The sequence below is a fragment of the Pteropus alecto genome, unplaced genomic scaffold (genome assembly GCF_000325575.1).
Source record: "Pteropus alecto unplaced genomic scaffold, ASM32557v1 scaffold7, whole genome shotgun sequence".
In the NCBI taxonomy this organism is placed as follows: Eukaryota; Metazoa; Chordata; class Mammalia; order Chiroptera; family Pteropodidae; genus Pteropus; species Pteropus alecto.
The window spans coordinates 34,358,325-34,373,146 of record NW_006494614.1 but is presented as its reverse complement, the minus strand read 5'-3'; the positions used below and the strand labels follow the sequence as shown (position 1 = coordinate 34,373,146).

General features: G+C 36.4%; 1 protein-coding gene across 1 annotated transcript in view; it reads right to left on the bottom strand.

The window, feature by feature from the left end:
* Window positions 1-4,693: 4,693 nt before the first annotated feature.
* PKHD1 (PKHD1, fibrocystin/polyductin) overlaps window positions 4,694-14,822 on the bottom strand; it is a 413,647-nt gene continuing 403,518 nt past the window's right edge. Inside the window, exon 67 of the mRNA XM_006926447.3 lies at window positions 4,694-7,857. Within this exon, the coding sequence (XP_006926509.2) occupies window positions 7,403-7,857 (455 nt within the window). The 3' untranslated portion in view covers window positions 4,694-7,402. The remainder of the gene's footprint in view (window positions 7,858-14,822) is intronic.

Below are 14,822 nucleotides of genomic sequence, written 5' to 3'. Positions count from 1 at the left end.
GCCTCAGGAATGTTCTTTACACACAGACATTACCTGTCAAAACTACATACAAGCTGATAATTGTCCACATATTCACACCCAGAATAAGCAGTGTATTTTAAGGCAGTGTATCCGATTTAAGATCTTTATTATCGCTGAGACAGGGCAGCATGTGGATAAATGTCTTGATGGTCCAAGCTTTCAAAAAATGTTGCCATTTATTTTGCAGATATGCATCCCTGCACAGCCACCAGACAGGACTGCAGATGACACAGCTAAATACAATTGTTTTCCTACTTCTCTTCTCCTTCCCCTTTGCCCCCGAATCTTCCCTCTTTTCCGCTACCTCCTCCAAATGTTCATTTTGAAGACGTACTTTTCACTGGGATTAAAACAGGGCTTGCATTTAAAATTTTCATTTACCAAACAGGAAAATATTTTACTAGAATGGAATAGTATTAAGGAGAAATGATTTTCCGTGTGCCCTGAGGCCTGGCCTAGACAGGATTTGATTTGCTATGTTCGTCTGGAATCTGGATTGATACGCAGAGATGAGAGGGGGTGTTTAATAAAATTTACATTTCATTTTCTCACTTGACACCAGTCTCCTGTCACTCATGGAACTGATGGGAATGCTGCAAATAACTTTTGTCAGAATCTAGTTTTAGAAGCAGACTGGGGAATGAGGAGACAGAAAAGAGAAGAAAAAAATGACAATCTGGTTTGTTTTCATCTTGTGGTTCCGGTGATGAAAACAAATCCATTGTGGCTGGAGGACCTGAGAGCTGGCTGCCTCTATGCTGGAAAGAGCAAGTGTGCTGTGCCGGTGGGAAACCTGGGGAAGACAGGTGGGAACTGATGTGATCCAGCTGCCCACAGGGGATAGTTGTGCTGTCAGAGGAGAATCTATGGGTTGAATGAGGAGTTTAAGTTTCTGGGGGACTGGAAGTGATTCATGTCTGCTGAAAAAGAGATCAGAAGCCATCCAAAGACAGGCACAAAGACAGAAGAAGACTGAGTTCCACTCCCCACCCTGCTTTTTCTTCAGTGAAACCATAGTGTCTGTATTAGTTTTCTATCACTGAGTGACAAATTACCAGAAACTTAGTGACTTAAAGCAATAATCAAAGTAGAATATTATTCAGTCTTAAAAAAGCTGGAAATCTTGTCATTTGCAATAACAAGGATGGATCTGGAGAACACTATCTAAGTGAAATAAGCCAGCATAGAAAAGCAAATTATGTATGAATTCGCTTATATGTAGAATCTAAAATAGTCACACTCATAGAAGCAGAAAGCAGAATGATGATTGCCAGTGGTTACGGGGAGAAGAAAATGGGGAGATGATGGCCAAAGGGTATAAAGTTTCAGTTATGCATCATTAATAAATTCTGAAGAACTACTATATAGCATAGTGCCTACAGCTGACAACACTAGATTGTAAACTTTCTAAGGGAGTCAGTCTTATGTTAGGTGTTTACTACTTTCACTACTACTACTACTACTACTACTAATAAGGAGGTAAGAGGAAACTTTGGGAGGGAATGGATATGTGTATGGTCTCGATGGTGGTGATGCTTTCATGGGTGTATTCTTATCCATTAAATTTGTACAGCTTTTTTACATGTCAGTTACACCTCAAAAAAGTGGTAAAATATTCACAGCAACAACAAAAATGCCACCCATTTTTCACCTCTCAGTTCTCAAAGTCAAAAGACTGCAAATGCTCAACTAGATTTTCTTCTTAGGGTCTTGCAGGATTTTCCATCAGAAACCAAGATCTGCTCCTTCACTCCATTGCTTATTGAGAAGCTGCATCCAGTGACATTAGAGGAAATCAAGGAGAGAAGTCTTTACAAAAGCCAAGAGAGAAAAGTGGTCCAAGAAAGAGGAAGAGAAAGTCTGGACTAGATGCTCCCGAGATGTCATGTAAGATTAAGATTGTTCTTGAGAATTGGAAATAAGGAAGTCACTGGTGATAGCCCAAAGAGTGGCCTCTGTCCTGTGGATGGGCCAGAGGCATTTTGAAGTGCCTGGTAGAGTGAATGAAAACTGACAAAGTAATGAAATGTGGGAGCAAAATTCTTTCGAACAATTAGGTTGGAATGGGAGTAGAAAAATGGGAAGAGATCTGAAAGAGTCTAAAGAGTCAAAGAATGTTTGCTTTTGTTTTATTGTTTTTTGTTAAATGAAAGTTACTTAACCATGTTTGACAGTCATGAGAATAATTTAGCAGATATTTTTTGATAGAGGCTGTGGCTCCTTGTGAATAAAATAAAGACATGTAGAAAGAAATTCTAATGAGAAAATTTGGTATTACTAGCCCAAATTTTCAACACTTCTAGAGTTGTCAAACTGTAGATAAGCACACAGGATTATTTGTTCATCCCCAAGTTTTAGAAAATTGTATAGCATCTAATTTCTCAGGCCACATCCATTATTTGCAAATTGAAGCTCACAGTCTCTTGACTTAAGGCTCTATCACAAGAATTAGAGTCTCTGAAACCTGCCTAACAAGTGTGCTGTGATAGCTGGTACCAAGTCAGCCCTTTGTGTTCGGGGCTATAACACCACTTGGTGTGGGTTTAGAATAAGTTCTTGTGGAGCTGGGGTGGAAGAAGTACACAGTGTCACTAATCTGGGAAAGTGGGGGAAAAATATCCTGTGGGTACTTCTCAGTGCTATAGGAATTTGCTGGGTTCACTCTTGACTTAGAGTGAGCATTTGCTTCTCCAGTGTTTCCTTTATATGAATGATAGGGAGACAGCTCTTTTATATTTGAATCCTATGGAGAGATGCTGAGCCCATAGTCATATACAAGTCCTTATAGACTCCTCACATAGATGGGACCCTAGGTAGCATGGCTTGTATGACATTCGAGGGACACTGTGATAAGAAAGCAGATTTATTCATACTCTGACTTCTGTCCACCATGGAACATTTCTTTCCTCACTTAAAGACTTTCTTTTTTCCTTTTATTCCTCTTTGGCCTCTCTGGTCCATTCATCTTCTATTCCATACCTTCTCTTTCTTCTCCTGTATATTTGTCTTACTTCACCTTCAAGGACTAAGAATTTCCTTACCTCTGAGTGAACTCTAAAGAGATTGCTAACCTTTGGTTAATCATAACTTGGAGAAAATATTTTAAAAATTTGTTTTAGTAGTAACATGCCTTTATAGAAATATTGAGATATAAAATAGAAAGTGCAAATATATCCATATTACCTATCCCATTCCTTAGAGGTAAGTAACTATTGTTTTCAAATATATATTGGCTGTCTCTCCATAACCTTTCTATACATAAATAAACTACAGGCAAAGCATATTACATTATTGTTTTGCAATTTGATTTTTGTTTGTTTTAGCCTAAAAGTATATCTTGAATACCTTTCTACATAAGTCATTCTACTGGATGACTCTATTATTAAATTGAGAAAAATTTTTAAAAGAAGCAAATGCAATCCAAACAAATTACCAATTTTGCTTTGGATCTTTGTAAGAGTTTTGCATCTGACTGTTTCTTCATTATAAAGTGGAGAAAAGAGTGGTATTTCTACATGTGTCAAAAGGAAATTGACTCTCTTTTCCCTTTATATTATAGCGACTAATTTTGAAATAAAATATATGGTAATAATAAACGAATCATCATTTTGAGACTGAAATAAGAGAGGATATAGAAACCATCAACTCTTCAAATCCCAGTAAATTCTGAAAAGTCCTAAAAATGTATTAAATGAATCTTTTGTCTCAAAACAGGCCAGATTGATGAACAGAATATACTTTTTTCTTGAATTGTTCTAAGCAAAGAAATCTCCAGTCTTTTTGAAGTCTAAAAATAGCAAATGCTAGAAAAATATTTGTAAACAGGCAAAGCTCTGTATTGTACCACTTAAACCTCATTTAACTTTATAATAATGTTTTTTCTTTCTTTCTTTCTTTCTATTTTTTTTTATTTTTACAAATTACATTCTGGAAACGTGATTTGTCTCTCAAATGTATCCTTAATTATTCACAGTACTATAGTGTAGGTTGAAATCAACTGTTCTATACTCTGTAAAATTATTCCTTCTGTTTATAGCTCTTTCAAAATTGACATTCATACATTATAAATTCTAGAAACAAAATATGAAATAAATGCATGAATTCTAAATCACAGAATTAATTAAAATCCTTTACTGTTATTGATGTATACAATTTTATAGAAGCTTGATTGAATGCTATTTGCATGTGATTTACATTCAATTTCCCCATACTCATTTTGCATAGAGTTTACATACATTTCAATGTATAGTGATTTTATACATTTGAAGTTAGACTGCTAGACAGAAGAGAGTCATTCAGCTAAACAATCATAGAAAGGACTGGGCCCCTGAGGGAGCTAAAGGCCTCATTGGGCAATTATAAGGGCAAGTCTGCTGCAGGATGAAACTCTAGTTGGATTGGCTCAGTCTCTGTCTGAGAGAGAATGAAGTTCTGTCAAAGTCTGATAACTTCCCTGAACACAACCCCCAAAACTCAAGAGATGGTAAAAAGAACCCAGCTCCTTTCATCCTTTTTTCTTAATTTTAACACCCCTAAATATTTACAAGTATTTTTTTTAACTCTCTAGAATTTTCGTTTGTTCAGTATCTTGAGAGAAAAGAGTCCATCATACATAGAAAATCAGAAATGGAAGGCAGGGAGAGATTCTTTGAAATAATACGTGAACAAGATATATTTTTTAAATTATTTATTTGAATAAAGGATTGTTACTGGGTGACCAATATTATGGTCTGAATACATTTAGGGTTGGTCTATAGTGGTATTTTATCTAATCAGCTCATCTCCAGACATGAATGAATAAAGAGTTATTTGCTTCAAGCATTTACCCAATTCTCCCATTTTTTTGAGATGGAAAAAGAAGACTGGCTTAACTATGGTTTGGGTGATTCTGTTCAGACTGTGAGATTTCATGCCACATGCCTTGCGAGTTACTTTGAATGTTTCTGGCTACTGTTCAGGCCCAAGGAGTCAATTGTGATGTCAGGGATCTCAGACTTTGCTGGAGGTAGAATGAATAGGTTGATTATGGTTATCCCTAGACAGAGAGATAGGCTTAATCTTATCTCCTGGAAAAGTCAGTCTTTTGGTACATGGAGGATAAATAAGAAGATAGTAAAGATTGAGAAAAGGGCAAAAAAAGAGCAGAAATAACAGAGCTGGTAGATGACCCTTTTGAAGGGTAAAGTAGGATGAGGAGTCATGGTTGACCTCTAGATTTCTGGTCTAGTGCAGGGATGTGCTGCATTGTATTAGAGAAAGCATGAGGAGGAGTAGGCTTTAAGGCCATATTAATTCATAGTGCTGTGGGACAACCTAGTAGAAGTTCTCAGTAGGTAGCTAAATATATGGTATAGAGCTCAGGAAAGAAATCTAGGCTGAAATTCAAGGTGGTAAATGAAGTCACCAGAGTGAAAGGGAGAATATGTAGATAAAACCTCAGCTAAGACTACTATCATTTTATAATACTCAAAAACCTTAATTTCTAAAATGTTTTTGTACAAAAAGATTAGAGCTCTTCAAAGACCTACTATATGTAGTAAAGATTGCAAACAGAATTACTTCATAGACCAGGAAGCTACAAAAATGAGACAAAAAAAAAAAACAGGTTATAGCAGAGAATAAACTAGAGAAGGCATAGTCTGCTTAAGCCATTCAAGTTATTTTGTTGTTGTTGTTACTTTTTTAAACACTGTTAGTACCCAAACAAAGTATATCGACAATGAGGATTTATCCTGCAGGCAACTATTTTGTACCTCCAGAGTAAATTTCTATAGGCCAGATTGCCCATTAATGCCTTCCTTAAATACAGACAGCCTGGATTAATATCTTTTGAAGTATACTAACTCTGTCTCCCTCAGAATCCAACATAGTGTCACAGAGAAGGCTGCCTTACTCCTTTCAGGGCAGCTTGAAGGTTTAAGATGTCCACAAGATAAATAAAAAAATGGACAAAGAGGTTGAGAAAGTTTCTGTTAACTCATGGCAGGGTGAAATACTTCCCACTGATGCCCTGCTGATGATGACTTTCAGCCAGTACCTTCTATGGGGCTAATACAAGGGCATCGTTATTTAAAATTTTACAAAAGAAAAGTGTATCTCCTTACTCTGTTCTAATTCAAACATAGAACAGCCCCTTAATCTTTCAGAGATTGGAAAGTCCTGGTTTACAGTAGAGAAAATCTAAGAGCAAATTCTTTTTGGAAATTCTCCTCACCTCCGTTGTCTTTGCTTTACTCCCTTGAAAATGTAAAGACTTCTGGAAACAGAGCCAGGGACAGAGTCAGGATGTTTAAATTATCCTTTAGTGTGAACACTGATGGGCCCTGTGCAAATGCATGGATTAGGTGGAACTGCCATTAGCTTCTTTACCCAACTTAACACCAGTTGACCCTCTACTCTGGTCTCCATTAGAGACTCTAGCACAGCTTAGAGAAGCTGCACTTGATATAATCTCTTCCTCACCTCCTTGTGCAGGCTCTATGAATTATCTTCTCCAAAAAGCAGTTCCTTGATAAATAAGTTAGCTGATAATTTACTTGGCCACTTAGTTATCTCTGGTCTCCCAATAGAGTTCATTTTTTTTTTTTTTAATTCCAGTTGTAAACTTAACCTAGTTACTAACAGAAATAACTACTGAAAAATAACTTTGATTCATGAACAAGTTCCTTCCAAAAATTTACTGTTTTTGAATCTTTGTCTTTAACTAAAATTTCAACAAACCCATGAGAATATTAATTGTCTTGTATCAATACTCATGAAATGTAGACTTGATATGTTTGCTTTACTGTGGGCTTTCAATAATGATAAGATTTAAACTATGAAATAAAATCGACTTGTAAAAAACCAGGAAGTTGTCTTGTGATTGGAAGACAAGTTCTGACAAATCTCCTATCATTCAAATGTTCCTATAAGATAAATGTTTTGCTGCAACACTGCGGGAATAACTGTAGCAGACCAGACCTTTGCATGATCCCTTAATAAGAAAAGCCCAAAGCACTAGGTGTGATCATCCTAGAGAAAGCTTAATAACAACTCCTACTGGTATAAATCAGTATTGAGTCATTATTAAGAATGGTGAAATCAGGAAGGTAATTGGCTTAAGTTAAAAAACAAATACAAAATTAACAAATATTTGGGAACCTATTATTTGTCTAGCCCTGGCCTCGGATCTATGATACATACAAAAGATATATCAGACACTGTTTCAATCTACAAGCAATTATACGATCGTCTTCCATTCTAAAGTTGAAAAAAGAGAATTCAGAGTTCCTATTCTCCCTTCTTAGCCTCCTAACAGATCAAGCCTCGTCTCCTTTACTCATTTTCCAGAAATATTTTGAACATTCTGACTTTCAGCCCAAATGCCCACTAGGCTGCTTGATCACAGCTGTTCGTGAATAGCTTCTGCATGTACTGAATGAAGGCAGAATGCCTCGGTGACACCACAGGAGGCTTTCTTCTCCTGAGAAAGCCCCAAGCTGCCACCGTCCTTGCCCAACTGACTCTGGTCCTGCAATTGTTGCCTCTCCTGTGGGAGGTCTCGACAGAGCAGCAGCAGCTGATCTTGGCCTGCCAGCTGGTATCTGAGCAACTGTTCTTGGGCTTCCTTCCAGTCCCCAGTCTCCTGCACGTAAGTCTGCTGAACAGAAGGGCTTAGGGCGCAGGTGTGCCTGTGGGAGGTGACACCGGTAATAGTGGGAGCAGGCACAGCAGCCCCTTCTCGGCTGCCACCCTCTTCTTGGACAGCACGGCGGCTAACCTTCCTTCTGGACACTCCGTTTAGTGACTGGTGGGGGAGTTCGTTCAGCTTGCCCAGCATGACCTTCATCCTCATATCTATGGAGAAAAAAAGGAGGGGAAGAAATAGATTTAGCTCTCAATCATTTGATTATATATGGTGCACATTTAGTGTCCCTGAAAGATATTGCCAAATAATTAAAGATTGAGTCTTATCCGTTTATCGATTTACAAATTTTTAAAATTTTTTCTAAAAAAACCCACTGTATGCTATGCCCAATTTATAATTAATATTATGTAATAAAAGTTTGATTATAGAGCTTCCCAGAGAAACATTTTTATGATGTTGATAAGTCAACAAAGATTTTTTATTGTAAGCCTAACAGCATAAATATGAAAACTAGGCCATAGTTAGGCCTTACCAAGTAGGTTAACAAACACTCATATCGAGAAATGTGAGCTCTAAAAACCAGTTTTATTGAATTCTTTGGCTTTTATGCCAAATTTACAATTTGAATATCTTCGATTTTATAAAAACATGAAAATAAACATATGTAGAGGTAACACAAATATATAGATAAGCATGTATTCATATGAGTGTTTACATATGTGGTTGTGTAACAGCTGAAGAAATACTGGACTGGAGATACAAAATTAAGGTTCAAGTTTCCCTTCCCCTACTGTTTGGCCCTGTGACTTTCATTTTGTCACTTAACCTCTCTGAGCTTCAGTATAATTTCGTATCACTCTTAGGTGCTACTTAACAATTTACTAAAATGCATTTCATTTTAACAACCTTAATTATTGTTCTCTCCCCTTGACATTTATTTTCCTAATTCGACAGAATTAATATTCAACTCAGAAGCCTGCAACATTGGTATTGACAGAGGTAATAGATGATTTGGGCATTTTTGTCCTAATCCATCCCAATTCTTTGAAGGATGTATTACATAAGCAATAATACCACTAGCTTTTAAAAATGCGATCATGCTACATGTAAATGAACTAATTAACCTATCATGTTACTTGAGCAATAAATGATGATGAACTAGAACTATATAGTCTTACTGATACAATTGCATCAAATCTACCAAAACTGTTGTTTATGGTATTTAATATATGAAAGATGGTCTCTAAAAGCTACATGTCACAGCAGCTAAGAATACATGCTTGGAATCAAACAAATGTAGTTTGATGTGCTGCTTGATTCTTTGCTTGATGAATAAATGTGTGAATTGTAGTTAGGCTCTGTGTGCTTCAATTTCCTCATCTGTAAAACAGTGACAATGATAGTATTCACCTCATAAGACTGTTTGAAGGTTAAATAAGATGAATCATGCAAAGCACTGCCCAGAGCCTGCAATACAGTAAGGACTGGATAAATAATAACCATCATAATTCAAATCACTAATGCTCAGATAGAACTCAATACTGCCAGGCAGTCATTTAATCCTCTTAGCCACCTGAGATATTGTGATTTATGATAAGAAATCCTTTTCTGGCACAGAATTTTTGAAAACCTTAGAATTCCCTAAGTGATAAAAGCAATAAAGATATCTTTTTGTTATGTTAATGAGGTGACTTTGGACTTCACCTAAGGATGGGAGCTGGTTGCCAGGAGAAACGAATCATGTGATTAAAGAAAGGGAACTGCCAGTCCCACCCTTTGACCTTTGGGGAAGAGAGAGGGCCTAGGGGTTAATTCAATCAATTACCAATTGCCAATGATTTAATCAATCATGTCTATGTAATGAAACTTCTATTAAAACCCGACAAGACAAAGTCCAGAGAGCGTCCTGATTGGTGAACACGTAGAGGTGCTGGGAGACAGGCATGCCTGGAGAGGGCATAGAAGGTCTAAGCCCCTTCCCCACACCTTGCCTTATGCATCTTTTCCACCCATTTATTCTGGAGTTTATATCCTTTTGTAATAAACTGGTAACCTAGTAAGTAAAATGTTTCTGAGTTCTGTAAACTGCTCAAGAAAATTAATCGACCTAAGGAGGGGGTCATGAGAACCTTTGATTTATAGCCAGTTGGTCAGAAATACAGCTAACAACCTGGACTTGAAATTAGTATCTAGAGTCCATGGAGGGGTCTTTGGAAACTTCAATCTGTAGCTGGTTGGTCAGAAGCATAGGTAGTATAATCTGGGCTTGCAACTGGCATCAGAAGTTGGTGTGAGGAGTGAGGGGCAGTCTTGTAGGACTGAGCCCCCAACCTGTGTAATCTGATGCTATCTCTGGGTGGATAGTGTCAGAATTTAGTTGAATCATAGGACACCCAACTGGTGTCTGGAGAATTACTTGGAACTATGTAAGAACCCCTCTCACCCCATATTGGAATTAAGTCTCAGAACTATTTTATCACCCCCTGAAGCTAGTCCTATTACTGTCCTCACTTTACAGATCGGTCTCTGGGTCACAAAGTTCTTAAGTGTAGTAGATAAGGGATGCAAACTTAGCTAGCCTGTCTTGGACACCATGCACTTAAAATATCTTCTAAATATGATTCCGTAAGTATCTTTTTTGACTAAATATGATTATACAAGTATCTTTTCTTTCTACAGTTTACAATGATAAAATGTACCATGAATTAATGACCCTATATCTCACAAAGATAGAAACATTACACAAATTTACATTAAAATTAACAAATAAGAACTATCAATAAGAAAGACCCTAGATGTCTAATTTTAGGGTATCTTTTTTCCTGTTTGCTTATGTTTTTCATGTACAATCTAGTCTCACCAATTTTCTTAAATGTCACCTCTTAGTTTGATTTGCATTTATTTTACAAATACCTTCATTGTCTGAAGGTTTGAAACATTTCCATTTTCAGAAATTTCAAAAGTTCCTCAGATTCAGTATCTCAAAAGAATGAACTTGCCGAATTTTTCACAAATCCTACTCTTCTCTTTCTTTGCCTTATTTCATTCATGTAATCTCTTTTCAGGTACTCAAACTGGATTGTAGGAGGACTCATTCTGAGCCTCTAGAGATTCTTTGCTGGAGTACCTGTCCATTACTCATTAGTTTATTAGTTCATCTATTCATTAATTCACTATTTAGTGAGTACCTACTAAGTGATAAGGCTGGGAATATAGCAATGAACAAAAAACAGTCCTAATATTATGGAGTTTATGTTCCCATAGTACAGACAAATGTAAACAAGAAAGTACACGGAGCCTGTACTAGGCCCGGGGATAATAGGGCTCCTAGAAGCATGTCCCCTATTCTCCAGGACTCCAAGAAATAGACCTCTAAGCTGATTAAGGTTAAAACCTTATGCTAAGTGGTTAGAACCTTATGCTAAGAAGTAAGTACTAGGAAAGACAGAAAGGGCATACTTAACTTTGCTTGAGAAGCTACGAAGGTTTCACAAAGGAGATGATTTTTGAGTTTTAAAGGACAGTATGGTGAGAAGGCACCCCAGTATAGAAAATAGCATATGTAAAGATAGGGCAGCAAGAAAGAAAAAGGCATGTTGGGGTCCCTGGACAGAGCTCCACACTGAGAACCTAGTGTGTGTATTTCAGTGTGGATATGTATGCAGGGTGGGGGTTGGCAAAAAAAAATAATGTAATAATACTAGATAGAGGCCAAAAATAAAGCAAGGGGTTTGAAAATCTTACTAAGGATTTTAGAATATATCTCACAGAAGATGGGGAGTCCCTGAAAGTTTTCAAGTAAGGCAGTGACATATTATTTCTCTCTTGGAAAAATAGCCTTTCTATAATGAAGAAAATGAACCGTGAGGACGCTAGAGAGATTAGCTAGAAAGCTATTGTAGTGTGAACAAGACATGATAAAGAACAACAGACCAGAGTTAAATATATTTAAGAGCTGAATAGAAAGATTCTAGAGATGGTAAAACATGGGTAGAGAAGAGAAGAAAGCTACTATTTATTGAACATCTAGGTACAGGTCATAGACTTTAGTGCTATCCCCATTGATAGATGAGAGATTAGAAGACTGAAGAGATCTTGTAGTCTAGAGAAACACTATATTTCCACTGCTTCAGAAAAAAACCAAAACTTTCTTTAGTGCACATAAAGATAAATCAATTGAAAATAAAAATATTCCCCTTAGGCTATAATATTGTTACCTATACAACATCCTGGTGGTTGTAGGTGCTAATGAATATTTGTCGAATAGTATGATAAATTAGCATAAGGACTTGAATATATTTTACCTTTTCCCCCAATAGATTATAACCTTCTTGAAAACTTGGACTTTCTCTTAACTCTGCTTGTATCTTCTATAGCAACTATCTCCCTGTTAATTAAATACTGATATCACATACTTTCTTTTTCTGTTAAGAGCAGCGTTTAAAGAATTAGGGAGTTTTTTCAGACCAGGTATCTGAAAAGGCATTTCACAGCAACAAAGGCCCTAATTTCACCTTCTGGCTAGTATTCTTCAAGTGTGAGTGTGTGCGGGGTGGTGATGGGATTTCACTTGCACATGTGCCCAGGACAGTGGTTAAGAGTAAAGGTTTTATAATCAGACAAACTACTGAGACCGTTGTCTTTATTATTATTATTAGTAGTAGTAGTAGTAGTAGTAGTAAAATGCCTGCTTTGCTATCTCATAAGGTTGTCATGAGAGCAAATGAGCTAAAACATGTTTGGGTACCTTGTAAATTGTGAAGGTCGCTATAAAGCTCAGCTGGTGTGTTGTGATTTTGTTCTTATTGTGATGATGATGAAGGTGATGATAATGATTACTGCAGGAAGAAACAAAGGACCATTCGTAGGAGTATTTCATGGAAATTTAATGTAAATATCAGCTTAAACATTACAAACATTGTTTTTAAAAAGTATACTCTTTTCTAACTTCAAAATTTTAAACTCTTTTTAGCTGATTTCCCAAATATATATCCTTTAAAGTATTTTATATCCACATAGTGCTTTAGTCTCTGGCTGCATGCTACTCTAAGCCCGAATGTTTTCTTTCCCCTGATTACCTCATTTTCCACCTGTAAGAATAATCGTAAAACATACTCATCTTGAAATATTTTTTCCATCCTATTTTTCAAAACTCTCTGCTTTCTTTTATTCATATCCCCAAATATCTCACTTCCTTTAGAAAAGATTTCTTTACTCATGACTTTCTCATTCTCGTAATACAGTGTGTGTTGAGAAATTTATCAATTTGTTTGTTACAAACAATAAGGTATTATAGTTCAATTTAAAAAGCAGTTTTATTAAAGCATATGTTTTCTAACAAAATAAAGGAAATTTGAGATTATTCTATGTTAATGGCACCTTTATTCATTTATATTCTGGTGTGCGTTTTTTGAAGAGAGAAAGGCTAATAATAATTTAAAGTAACACACAGTGATTGTAGCAATTATCACAAGTTATATGTATAATTTAATCCTTAAAACAACCTTCTGAAATAAATGTTTTTATTATCTCTCTTTTGGAAGGGAGGACATTGGAATGCAGAGAGATTAAGTAATTTCCCAAGACCAGGTACAAAGGAGTGGCAGATCTCTTTTTATAAACTTGAAGATTTTTGGCTCCAGAGCATGTACTCTAAGCACTACGTAACATTGTGTAAAGTTAAAGACAGCAGTGGGGAGTTAAGAAGACTGTTTGGTTGGGTTCATGCATGTGAATGTTATCTTTTGTTTACCTTACAGTGAAAAAAAGGTTGAGAACTATTCTGAACCCCTGGTGGCAACACCAACATTAACATTTGCCATCTTTGCTTTTCTCACAGTTCATCACCAAATTCATTAATCACTGTTTTATATAGAAGGTAAATGCTAATTTTTTAACTTGTGTATTATGCCCTTCAGTTTACTGAGATATGTCTTAGATTGTGTTAGAAGACAGTAATCATGCCTCCATCACACTATACGACCCATTATTGGGGCAAAGTATACTAATTTCCTATTCAATTTAATTTAACAATGAAGGGGAACTGAAGTGAGAAAGAGAGAAGGTAATAGTAACAATCTAAATATATATAATACACTTTTGATATAGAGCAGTAAAATGAGACAAAGTATCATGTTGTTTATGTTGTTTCTATGAGGTATCAGTTAATATTCTGCTAAACCCACGTTACTCATATGTTCTCTCTCCTTTTCCAGTCCTTTGCCTGGCATATATCTGCCATGTCCATCTAACTATGGGATAATTCTCTTGCTTAGAGCTATATAAACTTTTGGATTATCCTAGTTTCCCTGTGGGATCTCAACACCTTCCAGAACTGTTCCTTTGACAGCTCAAACTACATTGATTTATGCCTCAATACTTATTGAATAGTTTTTCACTTGACTTGTACAACTGCTTCTATTATTGGTTATCTTTTTTGTATGAGAGTATTGTCTTCCTTTTTGGATGTTGAGTTCCTTCAGGGAAGGAACTTTTTATGCCATCAAAATTGTCTCCCTATTATGCCCAGTTCTATGCCAAGTACTGAGCTTGGTGTCCTCTCCATAATTACTGTACCCAGTAGGAGGAAAAGACATAGTTTACTGAGATCAGCAAATAACCAAAGAACAAGAATAATAAATTGTCATGTAGAAGCAAACTTAAAAAAGAAAAAAAAAAGCTTTGAATTTTTATTCCTTGGTAAAACCAATACCACTTTCTATAAGGGAAATTCAAACACTGCAAGTCACCTATTTTCAAATCACTGAAGATATATATTGTCATCCTGTTTTTGAGAGACCATCACTGGGAATCTGTTCCCCCTTGCTCTTCAAGTCTGCATCTATTCATAAAAGACTAACACAAGTGTTAGCTTTCCTTCGCAGGCCCCAAAACATTTAAAAATCTCCTATAAATTATTTACATGGCAGCCCCAATCAGCAACATACCTGACAGACTCCCTAGCCGAAATGAAAGTGCTCTGTGTATAGGTGCCCAGGGAGGCTGGCTGCCTCCCACTGTGAGGTTATAGACAGAACTAAGTCAGCACACATTATATGTCAGCGCCGACATCAGAAAGAATCAGATACTTTGATCTCGGACCTCCATAGGAAGCTTAGATCTCAGACAAATTAGATAAAAAATGAATTTATAGTAGATATGTATCCTAAGGCAT